We start from the raw sequence: 14,261 nt of genomic DNA, 5'->3' as shown, positions 1-14,261 counted from the left end.
CTCCCTGAGTTGCCTAACTGCGCCTGAGTAAGGGGTGTCACGAGGCCGTCTGTGTGGCTTGCGCTTCCTCGGAGACAAGAACTGTAAATTGCGGTCCGGTCCCTGTGATGGGATCACTCTGGAGGGGCAGGGGGTCTGTGGGTGGTTGTCTGGCTCTGCCCAGCGAGGACAGACTCCAGCTGCATCTGTGTGGGAAGGCCCTCAGAGAGCCAACACCCGCGTGTGGCTGTGCAGCCGCCCAGAAATGAACAGCGGGGCTTGCATGATGGCACACTGCATGCACACACGCGTCGTCTGTTGTTATATACGTGGTGCCACGTGTGTACGTGTGTGCTGCAGTGGCTAATACGGTAGTTTTGATATACGTGGTATGTGTGCGCGATGTGTATCACATGATGCGCACATGTTACGTATTGTGAATGCCGTGTGGTGTGCATGTGTACGCTGTGTGCCTTCGTCTGCTGTCAGCACGATACTTATTGGTATACGTGTGTGCCCTGCCTTGTTTCCTTCTCGTACATGTGCTTGTACGTTGTTAGTGCTACTTCCTATGCAACCCTCTCCTTTCTTATGCTATGCTGGCATGTGGTGTAGATGCTATGATGCTCCATCCATGTTGCATCCGTGTTACATGTGTGTATGTGTGGCCGCATGCTGCTAATTGTATGTGCCGTGCCAGCACACCAGCACATTTGTCGTGTCCTGTGCAAATAGGTCAGACTGAGTGAACACATCTTGTGTAGTAGCGTGGATGTATCATGTTTAGTATACGTGTGTGCGTGTGCTACATGCTGTGGTACATGTGTGTATGCGTGTGCTGCGCATGTGGATGATAGCGGTGTATGTTATAAACCTACTGTGTGTTTGATGTGGTGGACGTGTGTGTTGCTGTGTGCATCCCCAGCCCGTTGTGTGCGCGTGACGGCGCCGCGAGGGCCTTCCACTTCGCAGGGAAGAGGGTCTCTTGGGCCACCCTGCATCAGGCTCAGCGCTGGGCTCAGGAAGTGGGGCAAGCCTCCTGCTTCTCAGAGCTTAGGCTGCCTTGGGGAGTTGCAGAAGGAGCTCAGGCATAGCATTGGTTGGATCCGGCTGGAACCAGTTGAGTCATCGTGGGTCTCTGCACCAGTCAGTTCTCTGGAGCCTTAGCTTCCCCCTCCCTGGGGAACGTGGCGCTGAGGCCAGGTCCCTAGGGCTACCCCAAGAGCTCTTTCCTGCTCCGAGAATCCGAGAACCTGCCTGGCCCAGGGGACGGTGCTGGCTGTGGTGTGAGGCCGCTGCCTCCTGCACCCACTCCTGCTTCTTGGCAGGCAGGGCCACAGGCCACCTCAGGGTCTGTTGCTGTAGACAGAGGGGGCTTTGGAGGCCGTTGGTGCAGCGCCTTGAGCCCGGGCGTGGGCAGGGTGTGGGCTGTACAGAGGAGTGGCTGGACACAGGCCTAGAAGGCGCCAGCCGCAGGAATGGACTGTGGGCTCCCTGTGGGAGGCAGAGGGCGACTGGGGCCTGCAGCTGTGCCGCCTGCACCCTTCCTGTCTTCACCAGCAGGTGTCTCTGGGCGTGGGTGTTCTGGACCTGCCCTGATGCCTGGGGCGAGTGGGGAGCAGACATGGGTGGGGTTTATCCTCCTTCCTCCCCACGTCTGCTGGCGCCTTCGGCTGCTCTCAGTGTGGACTCTGTTAGCACGAGGGGGACGTTGGGAACGTGGGCAGGAGGGGGGACCAGTCACTCCATGGCGTGACTGCCACTCCCTGGTCTTCACCCTGGAGGTGCCCTGGCTCCCATTCCATGATCGCACACCCTCTGAGCTCCCCACAGGAACGTCCTCGGTGCCTGGGAGCCCGCCCTGCTCCCATCCTCGGCCTCACACCCTCTGGGACCTTCCCGTGGCCCCCTCGTGCTACTCGCAACCCCGAAGCAGCAAGTCCTGTGCGGAGGCGCTGTGTCCTGGATGTGGGAGGAGGGGGGACCCTTACTCCTGAGAAACAAAGCAGCCCCTTCCCACGTGCACTTCCTCCAGGGCCTGGGATCCACACACCAGAGGGCCAGCCACAGACACGGGCACCCGGGCAGGAGCTTGTCCTCTTTCCTGGGGGTCTCCAAGGGCGCCCGCAAGCCCAGCCACATCTGCTGCCAGATCAGAGCCCACATGGATGTGTGGGGCCCACGGTATCCCTGGCAACTCAGGGTTTTCTAAAGAGAGGAAGCCAAGATTCCCACAGGGGAATGCCCTTAGCCTGGGGGCTGCTGGGGACCATCGGCCGCGCCACGGCTGGCCCACCACAGAGCCCGCAGCACAGGGGCAGAGGTGAAGGTCGGTACCCCTGAGTTGTCCTTCCCCTGGAGAGGCCCTGGGCTGGGACTCAGGAAGGGCGTGCTGGCCGCCGTGGCCCATGGCCGTGTTATGGGCTTTCCACGAGGGGTTCCTCCTGGAGGCAAAGCCATCTGCGGCCAGGTGGGCTCTGTGTGGAGGAGACCCCAAATGGTTCTGGTGAGCCCTCGTGGTGGAGAGTCTCCTCTCATCTCTCCGGGGGCGCCCCACCCATTCCAGGATGCCCTGGGGGTCTCCCCTCCAGATCCCCCGAAGGCTCTGTCCCCCCAGACACGTGGACCCAGCGCCCGTGGGGTCTTCATGTCCTGTCCCTAGAACCCAGGTCGCAGGCTAGGCAGCGTCCGCACACGGTGACCTTGGTCTGTGACTGGTGACCGCGCCCTGGGCTGTTCTTGGCATCTCAAGGGTTCAGCTCCTCTGCAGCCTTCCTGGGGTACTACTGGCTTTGTGTGGAGCTGGGACTGGTGGGAGCTACGCAGCAGGGCTGGGGTGGGGGATTGTGGCCGTTGTGTGCTATTTCCCTGGGCTGTGACTGTCCCCTCATTTCCCCAGCAGGAGCCCCAGGCTTGGTCGCCTAGCTCTATTTTCCAGCTCGGAGCCATGTTGCTCTGGCCTTGCGTGGGCGGAAGCTGGGGAGTGTGGGGGCAGTCCCTCTGCTTTCCGTGGGCCTCTGGGCTGCCGGATCCACTGTGGTAGTTACACGGCTGTCAGCGGGAAGCCTGCTCCTCCTTAAAGAGAAAGAAGAGTTTATACGTTTAACACGGAAAGCTGAAGGTTTACTTTCCATATGACTGAAAGAAAAAAACCAGCATCCCTCAGGGCCTCCGCCACGACTGCTGGGTGTTCACACTGAGGGCGGGTGGCGAGGTGACCACTGCCTCCCTGGTCCCTGCAGGCTTGAGCTCGCTGTTCTCAGGGGCCGACCCCCTGCCTGGGTCTGCTTGAGGCAGGAAGTGGTGCCCCCACAGGAGAGAGAGGAGCTGGGACCCAGGCTGCACGGATCCGGCCGGAACGGGGTCCCCCACTCATCTGCGGAGAGACGAGAGCAAGTCACTCCGGCCGTGGGGCAGCCCAAGCCCACCTTCCTCAGGGCCCGCGTGGAGCCCGCATAGCATGGCGTTTTAGCCTCCCTGCAGCCTGTGGCCTCTGGGCCTGGAACCCTGGAATGAAAGGCCAGAGCAGAGGCCAAACGATCCCATCAGTGGGGCTTAGGAGACACTTCTTGGGGTCCTTCCCTACCCAGGCCCGCTGTCCTGCTGCTGAGGGACAGCCCAGCTCCAGTATCGGAGGAGCGGCCAACCCATGAGACCCGGCCCCTGCCTGCGCCAGCCCCGCTCGGGCCTTTGTGGGGTTTGGGTCGTCAACTCACCCGGGTCGGCAGTTCCTGCTGCCCTTACAAGCACGTGGACGCTGTGGCTGTGGGCCGGCTTCAAATGCTGTCTCAGCAGAGAACCTCTCTGTTTTCTTTTGGAAGGGGGTTCAGCAAGAAGCCCCCACTTTTTGTGGGGTTTTTTTGTTTGTTTTGAGACGGAGTCTCGCTCTGTCACCAGGCTGGAGTGCAATGGTGCGATCTCAGCTCACTGCACCCTCCGCCTCCCAGGTTCAAGCGATTCTCCTGCCTCAGCCTCCCGAGTAGCTGGGATTACAGGCATGTGCCACCCACACGCGGCTAATTTTTTGTATTTTTAGTAGGGACAGGGTTTCACCATATCAACCAAGATGGTCTCAGTCTCCTGACCTCATGATCCGCCCGCCTCAGCCTCCCAAAGTGCTCAGCTTACAGGCGTGAGCCACTGCTCCTGGCTGCCCCCGCTTTTTGTTTTTTAAGCCCAGTGGGCTAGCAGGGACTCTGGTTCTCCACCCAGCTGGTGAGTACCACAGGGGAGGAGGCCCTTTTCTCTGGGCTGCTGTAGACAGATGACCCTGCAGTGGCCGGGGCCCCTGCTGTGCCAGGGACAAGGGACTTTTCTCTGGCTGTTCTCTTTCCTTTTCCAAGATGGGGCCTCCTGTCTCCTGCCCCACCTAGGCAGAGAGAAAGAGGATTGTGTCCTGTGAACTGTGCAGCTGCACAGGGACCGGTCCCCAGGGTGAGTGGCAGAGGCAGCCATCACTCAGGAGGCCTCGCCCAGCATTGTGGGACCCACAGGCGACACTGAGCCCGTCTCCTGTCCCTCGCTGTGTCTGCTCCCCCAGTGATGAGGCCAAGAGCGGGACAGCTTATCTTCAGTGACGAGGGAGACGGGCTCCGCTTAAAGCCTGCCTGGGCTCAGTGACAGAGAGGCGCCCTTGGTTCAGGGCCATGGGCAGCAGTGCTGTGGCCTCGGGCCCCATGGGAGGGCAGTGTGCAGGGTAGCTGTGATTGACTCGCCGTGCATGGGCTCTGGTAACACCCGTGAAGTGGGGTCACCACTCCAGGTTCCCAAGGAGGAAACAGGCTGGTGGAAGCAGCAGCTCAAGGTGGGGGAGTTAGAAGGTGGCAGAGCTGAGACGCCAACTCCTTCCCTGCAGCGGGGAAGCAGCCCCCAGCAGGCAGATGCCATGGCCTGGCTGGCCCGGGTGCACCTCACAGGGGCCAGTGCTGGCCGGATCAGACATCCAGGGAGCAGACCACATGGGGCTGTCTAAAAGGAAAGGAACTAAAATTAAACCTCCCTGGAGGCTCCTCTCATCACTCAGGAACCCTGCATCAGTGCACATGGTGCTGATGTGTCACCTAGCAGGTACACAGCTGGTTCTTCACCCACAGGAATCCCCACCCACAGGACTCCCCACCACAGGACTCCCCTCCCATAGGACTCCACCCACCCACAGGACTCCCCACCCACAGGACTGCATTCCCGTGGGACTCCCCACCTGCAGGACTCCCCACCCACAGGACTCCACCCACCCACAGGACTCCCCACTCACCGGACTCCACCCACCCACAGGACTCCCCACCCACAGGACTCCCCACCCACAGGACTCCCCACTCCCAGGATTCCACCCACAGGACTCCCCACTCCCAGGACTCCACCCACCCACAGAACTCCTCTCACCCACAGGACTCCCCACCCACAGGGTTCCCCTCACCCACAGGATGCCCCACCCACAGGACTCCACCTACCCACAGGACTCCACCCACCCACAGGACTCCCCACCCACAGAACCCCACTCACCCACATGGCAGTGAGGACAGGCGGGCTGGGCAGTGCTCACAACAGGCTCAGGGCCCTCGTCTGTGCTGAGCCTGCAGTCTTCAGACCTGGGCCTGCACATTGATGGAGGCATCTGGGCTCGGCTGCCCTGCCTGACCCTGGAAATACGTGTCTGGGAGGAGGTCTCTGGAGTAAATGCTGCCTTTCCCTGCCCTAGCCATAGCGCCGGCTTCGCTCCATCGGGCAGCTGCCTGATGTCCACAGGCCCCAGTGCAGGAGCAAGGTGGGGGCGGGGCAGTTGTGGCCCCAGGGAGCCGCCCCTCTGGCAGCCGGGAGCTGCTCGTCCCCAGGCCCACTGCCCCCTTGTGAGGGCCTGGACTCAGGTGTGTTCCTCACTATCTTCCCATTTTCATACAGAAAGTACATCGTCAATTAAGTTGGTCCCTTTTCTCCCAGAGAAACTCGTTTCATCCTCCCTCCCCTGTAAAATCCGTGTGACCCATGGGGCGGGGGAGCCCATGGGGACTTGAGGGCAGTCGTGAGCCTTGGGGTGGCCACGGTAAGAGTGGCGTCCACGAGCTTCCTGGGCAGGCGGCAGCAGGGCCTGGAGTTGTGGCTCCTCTCCTCGGGCAGGGGAGGGGCTCCAAAAACCCCCTTCACCCGAGGCCTTGGTGTTTAGCGCCTGGTGGGGCTCCGTCTCCTAAGATGAGGCGTCCCAGATCTGTCAGGGCAGACAGGCGCCCGGGAGTCTTCTGCCCAGCACCCTGAGGTGTTTGTCTTCCTTTCCCTAGATGGGCCAAAAAGCACGAGAACTGGAGGTTTCAGAAGACAAGGCAGACGTGGCTCCTGCTCCACATGTATGACAGAGACAAGGTGTGTGTGCACGGTGGGGCGGGCGCATCTCCCAGGGGCTGAGGTCCGTGCACAGCGGGGCGGGCGCATCTCCTGGGGGCTGAGGTCCGTGCACAGCGGGATGGGCGCATCTCCCGGGAGCTGAGGTCCGTGCACGGCAGGGCGGGCCTGTCTCCCGGGGGCTGAGGTCCGTGCACACTGGGGCCCTGACAGTGGAAGCGACAGTCTGAAAGGGCCGCCCTCAGGGCCCGCTGCAAGGAAGGTCTCCTGGTGCCCTTGTTCTAAGAGATGAGCTGCGTTGCCTCCTCCAGGAGCCCCACTGCCGGCCTTCAGGGCAGAAACCAACACAAGACGACCTTAGGGAGGCCACCTGCCCTTGTGCACGTGTGCGTGTGACGTGTCTACACGAGTGTGTACGTGTGACGTGTCTATATGTGTGTGACGTGCGTCTACACGTGTGTGTATGCATGACGTGAGTCTGCACATGTGTGTTTGCACATGTGTATGTGTGACATGTCTGCACGTGTGTATGACGCGTGTCTGCACATGTGCATGACACATGTCTGCACGTGTGTCCGTGACGTGAGTCTACATGTGTATACGTGTGACGTGTGTCTGCATGTGTGTGCATGCGTGTGACACGTGTCTGCACATGCAAGTGTGGGCAGCTGTCCTTTTCAGGGGCAGGATGTGAGATGGGGTTTCACAGAATGAAACGAGACAGAATTCTGAACTAAACCCAGCCGCTGGGAGGTGGGCTGGAGCTGCCTGTGTCCTTTGAGGCTGGCGGAGCCCACGGTTCTGCCTTGCCAGCTCTCCTGCGCCCATGTTACTAGAGACCAGGCTTTGCGTGCTCTGTGCATGTGCGCTGAGGGCAGGGCGCGGTTTTCTCTTGCCGTGCCTGTGTTTGCAGATTCTCAGAGCGGGGCAGGCCCACTGGCCCCACTCACAGCCCTGGGACATTCCAGGCATAGCCTGCGGCCGCTTTCATTATTTTGTTGATGTTGGTTTTTTGTGGGCAGTTTTGAGACAGGGTCCCGCCCAGGCTGGAGTGCAGTGACATGATCACAGTTCACTGCAGCCTCAACCTCTTGGGCTTAAGCCATTCTCTCTCCTCAAAGTCAGAGGACATGTGCATCCCGATTGTAAGCCCTACTGCATGCTTCTCTCATCGTGACACTGGGGTGGGCACAAAGCTGGAAGCAGAAGTGACTGGAACAGCTGGGGGAACCTGGAAACCCTCACGCCCGGGGCAGCTGGTTCCAGCACGCGGGCCAAGCCCTTTCCAAGTGGAGGAAACTTCTCCACAGAGCCCGGGACAACTGGGTGTCCACGTTTGGCTTTGTTTTTTTTAACTGAAGTTTACATGGTTTTATTTATATGTTACTATTACCAAAAGTAAACTTTATACAAAAATTTTTATACAGAAAAATAATCCTTGGTTAGGCAAAGCCATTTATATGTGTGTATACACACACACACACACACACACACACAAACATCTTATACTGTCATAGTTAAACATATTTACAAACACACAAATGTGCATTTATACATGTTTATTCCACATGTATTGTAGCCGTACATATTTACAAATACGCTAATACTTAATGCGGCCCCCAGCTTCACACCATATGCAAAAATTAACTCAAAATGGATCAAAGACTTAAATTTAAGAACTAAAACCAAAACTTTTACATGAAAACCTGAGTCCATTTCATGACCTTGGATGAGGCAGCGGTTTCTTAAATGTGACTCTAGAAGCACAAGTGACAAAGGAAAAGTCAAGAAAGCATCCTCATCAGGATTTAAGACTGTGTAGCGGGGCACGGTGGCTCACGCCTGTAATGCCAGCACTTTGGGAGTCTGAGATGGGCAGATCACTTGAGGTCAATAGTTCGAGACCAGCCTGGCCAACGTGGCAAAACCCCGTCTCTACTAAAAATACAAAAATTATCTGGGTGTGGTAATGCTTGCGTGTAATCCCAGCTACTTGGGGGGCTGAGGCAGGAGAATCGCTTGAACCTGGGAGGTGGAGATCGCGCCACTGCACTCCAGCCTGGGCAACAGAGCAAGACCAGCTCAAAAAAAGAAAGAAAGAAAGAAATACATCTAAGACTTTGCACTGCATACAGAACTAGCGAGAAAGTGAAATGGTTGCTCCAGAATGGGAGACGTTTATAAGTCCCACATGAATGAGAACTCTGCTAACTCAATAATGAAAAGAGCCCGGTTTTGTGAGCTGCTGCCACAGGGACCTGAGGAAACCCGTCTGCAGAGCAGATTTGCAGGTGGCCGGCGAGCCTGCGCAGAGGTGCCCCCACCACCAGCAGACAAGGGTCAGGCCACCATGAGATGCCGCCTGGCCACTGCCACCTTGAGCGGAAAGAAAAGCACCCCAAATGCCGGAGCGTACACGGCACTTTTATCACGGCCTACCCCTGTTTTATTTGTGTCATGTTTTCTCATTTTTCTGAGGATTTTTACAATGTTTTTGAAATGTCCTTCTCCCCGTGCAGCTTCTGTTTTAGCCACAGATTGATTCAGTGTTTTGTCTGCCTCTAACAGGCGTTTCTTCTTGCAGCGTCTGGGGCAGGGTCTGTGGCCAGGCCGCGTGCACCCTTGGGCTGCGGTGGGAGGATGAAGCCTGAGGCCAGGGTGTCCTTGGCTGCACCATCTCGTCTCCTGCTGCTCAGTGGCCCCGCCCTGCCCCGCCCCTGACCGACTCCGTCTTCCCTGTCAGGTTCCCGATGAGCACTTCTCCACCATGCTGGCCTACCTGGAGGGGCTGCAGGGCCGGGCCCGCGAGCTGACGGTGCAGAAGGCAGAAGCTCTGATGCGGGAGCTGGAAGAGGAGGACCCTGACCCCCTCCTGCCGGGGAGGGTCCAGCGCATCCGGCAGGTGCTGCAGCTGCTCTCCTAGCAGGTTCAGCGCGGGACGGGGCCACTGCCCAGCGCAGGGTGGCCTCGGACCACACAGGGTGCAGCTCCTCCAGCGGTGGGGGCCGGGATCACCAGCACCAGAGCCTCGCAAGGGCCCCTTCTCTCCTCCAGACCCTCCTCGGCCGGAGACAGTTGTGACAGTGACGACAGGTTCAGTGCCTTCAGTGCAGAGCGTGGACACTCTGGAATCACCCAGACACCTGGGCTTGGAGGGGCCCTGGAGCCCTGGGAATCTGCTTGGGAGGGAAATGTCTATTTTTCTACCGGGAATATTTTAGAGATTGGGCCATGCTGGCTCCTCCTGCCAGCTGCAAACCTGCACCTTCCGCCTGATTCCCCATCCCCATCCCCCTGCGTGGGCCGCGTTCCTGGTGCCCTGCCTGCGTCCATCCAGGGGCCTGGCTGTTGCCTGTTTTCCTTTGACCCCACACAGCCTCACGGCTGGTCATGGGGAGCCCCTGCTGGGGACTTGTGGAGTCAGATCACGTACCTGTGCAGAAACCGTCTCTGTGGCTGCATTTGAAATAAAACTCGACCCACCAGGGACCGTGGGTCCTGCTCTGCACGGTGCGCCCCCTGCCTGTGGACTGCAGAACGCGCGTCCCCCATGCCAGCGCGTCCCCCATGCCAGCGCGCCCCGGGCTGAGACCCCGTCTTTAGTGGTGGCCATCCCAGGATGCCATTCGGGGCTCTGTGTGTGGCGTTCCTGGCAGTGGGTGCTGGCTGACCACTTGCGTTCGGGTCGGCTGTTTCCCAGCGCTGGCAGTGACTGACTGTGCCAGGAAACACACTTAGGCCACACACAATCGAGCCACACACTTCCTGTTCCCAGCAGCCTGTGGTCCCCACCCCCAAGTGATGTGAGGTGCAGCGGGGCATCGAGAGGGCCACGGTGACCACAGGACTCCGTGCTGTGGCCGTGGAGGGGCCGGGTGGGCATGGCGAGGAGGTCCGTGCACCCCTGCGAGGCCAAGTCTGTTCCAGGATGGGCCCCGGGGGGTGCTGAGTCCAGCGGCTCTGGCCTGGGTGTCCACAGAGCAGACGCCCCGGGTGCTGCTGCCCCAGAGCTCCCTGCTGCCTGACTCAGGTTTGGGGTTTGTGCTGCCGTCTCAGTGCTCCCCCAACTGACGGTGGAGCAGAAAAGTAGCTGCAGCCGCCACCTGGCAGCCTTGGGACGCTGGCTCAGGCCCTGAGTGCCCCCTTGGGTGCCCCGCTTCCCAGTAGACCTGCTGAGGCTGAGGTCAGGCTGCCTGCCTTGGTTGCCCCTGACCCACCGAGCTGCACGCAAGCCGGGAGGTGGGAGCACGGCCTCACCCCCGTGAGAGCAGTGAGGCTCAGGCCCCAGGCTGTCATCCTGGGGAGGGCTTTGGGCTTCTCGGGGCCTGTACCTCAGAGCGGTGACTGACCTCACTGTGACCCACAGACGTCTACTGTGACTTCCATCTTAGCTCCCTTAAGACACCGACTGGGGAGTGCTGTCTTGTCAAGGGTTCCCACCTCTGGGGGTCGTCAGGTGCCAAGCTCCTCAGGGCTCCCTGGCGAAAGGTGCCAAAGGGTGATGCGGAGGTGTCACCTGGGACGCAGCTCAGAGAACCACGCAATGCCCTGGGGTCTCCCTACCCCCGTGCAGGTCAGTGAGGGCACCCACCCATGCAACCCCAAGGGCCAACCACATGGGGCCACCTGTGCTGGGGCTGTGTGTGCCGGAGAACGGGCTGTGAGTCCCTGTCTCAGCTGGCGCTTGTGCGGGACTCCTGAACGAGGAAGCCTCCAGCTAAGGAAGCCCCCCACCTTAGCCTGGAGACGACCCTCACATCCGTCCCTCACGTCTGTCCCTGGGTAAGCGCTCCTCACGGTGGAGAGGGCAGCTGCTGACCCGCAGCAAGCCAGGCAGCGGATTGAGATTTATGCCAAGTGAGAAGCCAGACTTCAGTGCGGGTATGCGTGCTGTTCCCTTCGTATATGTCCAAGGCCATAAGTGATGGGCTGTGACAAAGCATCCGGGCGGAGCTCAAGGAGAAATGCCCCTGCAGTGAGTACGCAGGTCCAGGCGGAACTCAGGGAGAAATGTCCCCTGCAGTTAAGTACGCAGGCGTGTGCAGGTGTCAGAACCACCAAACCACACACTGATAACTCATGCTGGGTGCGGCGGCTCACGCCTGTCATCTCAGCACTTTGGGAGGTGGAGGCGGGAGGATGGCTTGAGCTCAGGAGTTTGAGACCAGCCTGGGCAACATGGCTAAACTGCCCTCCTACAAAAAACTAAAAATCTGGGGATGGTGGCATGTGTCTGTAGTCACAGCTACTAGGGAGGCTGAGGTGGGAGGATGGCTTGAGCCCAGGAGGTTGAGGCTGCAGTGAGCATTGATTACACCACAGAGCAAGACCCGACATCTAAAATAAATTTTTTTTTTAGGGCTGGGTGCGGTGGCTCACGCCTGTAATCCCAACACTTTGGGAGGCCACGGTGGGCAGATCACGAGGTCAGGAGTTCGAGACCAGCCTGGCCAACATGGTGAAACCCCATCCCTACTAAAAATACAAAAATTAGCCGGGCATGGTGGTGGGCACCTGTAATCCCAGCTACTCGGGAGGCTGAGGCAGGAGAATCGCTTGAACCCGGGAGGCAGAGCTTGCAGCGAGCAGAGATTGCACCACTGCACTCCAGCCTGGGCAACGGAGTGAGGCTCTGTCTCAAAAACAAAAATAAAAAATTTTTTTTAAATAAAAGGAACACTGGAAGTCAGAATCATTTCCCGGGGGGTGAGTAGATGTATGTGGACAGGCTTTCTGGGGCAAAGGGGCCTCCCTGACATTGGGGGTGTGAACACTTGTCAGAGCAAGTTGGAGACGCCTCACAGCACTGTGAGACCTGAGGAAACCGTCCCCTGCCGCAGCCCACCCAGCCTCTGAGGAAGTGGCCTCTGAGCAGTTTGTTGCTGGATTGATGTCTGACAAACAGCTCACACCGAGTGCTGCCTGCTCACCTCCACCAAGAATGACAGGTTCGGCCGCTGAATCACCCTCAGAGCACTTTCCTCCCTCCAATCCCCCAAGACCGTGGCATCGTTTTAGAGACAGGGTCCCACTCTGTCGTACAGACTGGAATGCAGTGGCATGAGCTCTGCTCGCTGCCACCTCCACCTCCCAGGCTCAAGCAATTCTCCCTCAGCCTCCCGAATAGCTGGGACCACAGCTGCTACCACTACACCCGGCTACTTTCTGTATTTCTTGTAGAAGTGGGGGCTCACTATGTTTCCCGGGCTGGTCTCAAACTCTCGGGCTCAAGCGATCCTCCCACCCCGGCCTCCCACCACGCTGGGATTCCTTCCAGCGTGAGCCACCATGCCTGGCATTTATTTCTGGATGACTCGGTGCCCAGTGTTCACATCCCAGAGCCTCAAGCTGACCTTCCAGTCCGGGCCGGCGCTGTCCGCTCCCCACTCCTCTCCCTGGAGCGCTGGCCGCCTCCAGCTGGGCTCTTTCCCTCCCTGCCTGTCCTTGCACAGATCAGGTGGCGCCACCTGCTGTCTGTCCAGCTCCTCCGCTCCTGCTCCGATCACAGTCACACGCTGGCTGGGGTGCCGTGCGCCACGCGCCCTCCAGTGGCTCCCAGGGAACAGGCTCCACCGCGCGCTCCAGCTGCCATCCCGCTGCCCTGCCTGGGTCAGGCCACCCGGTCTGCCCACCGGGACCTCAGAACTGCTGGTACCCCTGCTGGCTGCACGGGTTTCACAAATGATAAAGCTGAGCGCAGCCTCAAACCCTGAAGTCATCAAAGTTAGGATCCTTCAGACTCTTCCAAGCCTCACCTCATCATCCGTGGCCCAGCAGTCCAGAGCCACAGGCCACCCACCCACTTGTTAGGCAGCGGCAACTACCCGATGTACTCTGACATCAGACACCCCAGGAGTTTGCTTAGATTTCACAAGGGACTGGGTCCAGGCAGGAGGGGGTGGAATTTGGCCAGTGATGGGCCTGCCTCAGGGCATTTGTGAGACCTGCCCCGAGAGAGCTAGGCGCTGGGCTGAGCTGTCCAAGTCCCGCTGCCCTCTGAAGCCCGGTGAGCCCACCCAGCCCTGCCATCATCCTGCCTCCTTCCCCCTCCCCATCCCAGGGGGGGAAGAAGACCCCCGCTCTGAGGGAGCCCCAGCCATCACGGGGAGAGCCCAGGTCCCAGAGTGAGGCGAGCGTCCAGCCTCTGGGTTCCCGGCCAGAAGTTTCCTGATGGGGGCTGCCCCCTCTGAGGGAGGAGCTTCGGGACATCTGAACCAAGAGCCCCACCACACTGGACGTGGCCCCCAGCCCCTGCATGTGTGTGCCCTGCGGGTGTGGGTGAGCGGTGGCGTGGCAGCTCCCTTGGGTCGCTTGGGTTCTATTTAACGGCGTCTCCGTGGGTAAAGCTTGGCCTCGTAAGCCCGGCCCCCCCGGCCCTCAGATGGCCTCACCCTCCGAGCTTGCTGTGGGAGGTTTGCAGATGACTCAGGGACTGTGGTTTTGTTTTGTCTTGACTTAGGAGGGTAATGGGAGGCACGTGCGGCCCGGCTGAGGGCCAGCCTCAGACCCAGAAGCAGATCTGGGGCCGAGATCCGCCTGCCCACCCCAGGAGGTGGAGACCTAGAAGAGGCGGGGTGGGGTGCAGGGGCCGGGGTCGGCGTCCCCCCTGCTGCTAAGGACAGAGATCTGGGGAGCAGCTCGGCCCCGTCGTGAGCCATGGGGTTCAGGGTGTCTGTCTCTCCCGTGACATCTGAGCACCGTGGGGTGGATGTCTGCAGAGGCATCTCCCAAAATCCACGCACGAGGAAGCTGGGCTCACGGGCTGCCCACCGTCCGAGTTCTCTAGGACCCTTGAAAAGGACCCGTCTGCAGGTGCGTGGATAAAGCAGCGCCAACCCCCTCTCCACTCACCCGAGGTCCCCAGAGCCGTCACACCCACAGACCCAGGAAGGAGGAGGGCTGGAGCAGGACTCGGAGCGGCTGTCTAACGAGAGTGGAGCTTCAGCCTG

The 14,261-nt window shown here is 59.7% G+C and overlaps 1 protein-coding gene across 1 annotated transcript in view; it reads left to right on the top strand.

Moving 5' to 3' along the window:
* Positions 1–9,818, top strand: part of CHLSN (cholesin) — a 125,482-nt gene extending 115,664 nt beyond the window's left edge. The window contains exons 4-5 of the mRNA XM_017894247.1: positions 6,252–6,333; positions 9,056–9,818. Of these exons, the coding sequence (XP_017749736.1) occupies positions 6,252–6,333; positions 9,056–9,235 (262 nt within the window). The 3' untranslated portion in view covers positions 9,236–9,818. The remainder of the gene's footprint in view (positions 1–6,251; positions 6,334–9,055) is intronic.
* Positions 9,819–14,261: the final 4,443 nt, after the last annotated feature.

The sequence above is a fragment of the Rhinopithecus bieti genome, unplaced genomic scaffold (assembly GCF_001698545.2).
Source record: "Rhinopithecus bieti isolate Rb0 unplaced genomic scaffold, ASM169854v2 scaffold_1017, whole genome shotgun sequence".
NCBI classification, from domain to species: Eukaryota; Metazoa; Chordata; class Mammalia; order Primates; family Cercopithecidae; genus Rhinopithecus; species Rhinopithecus bieti.
This window is presented reverse-complemented; position numbering and strand designations above follow the sequence as displayed.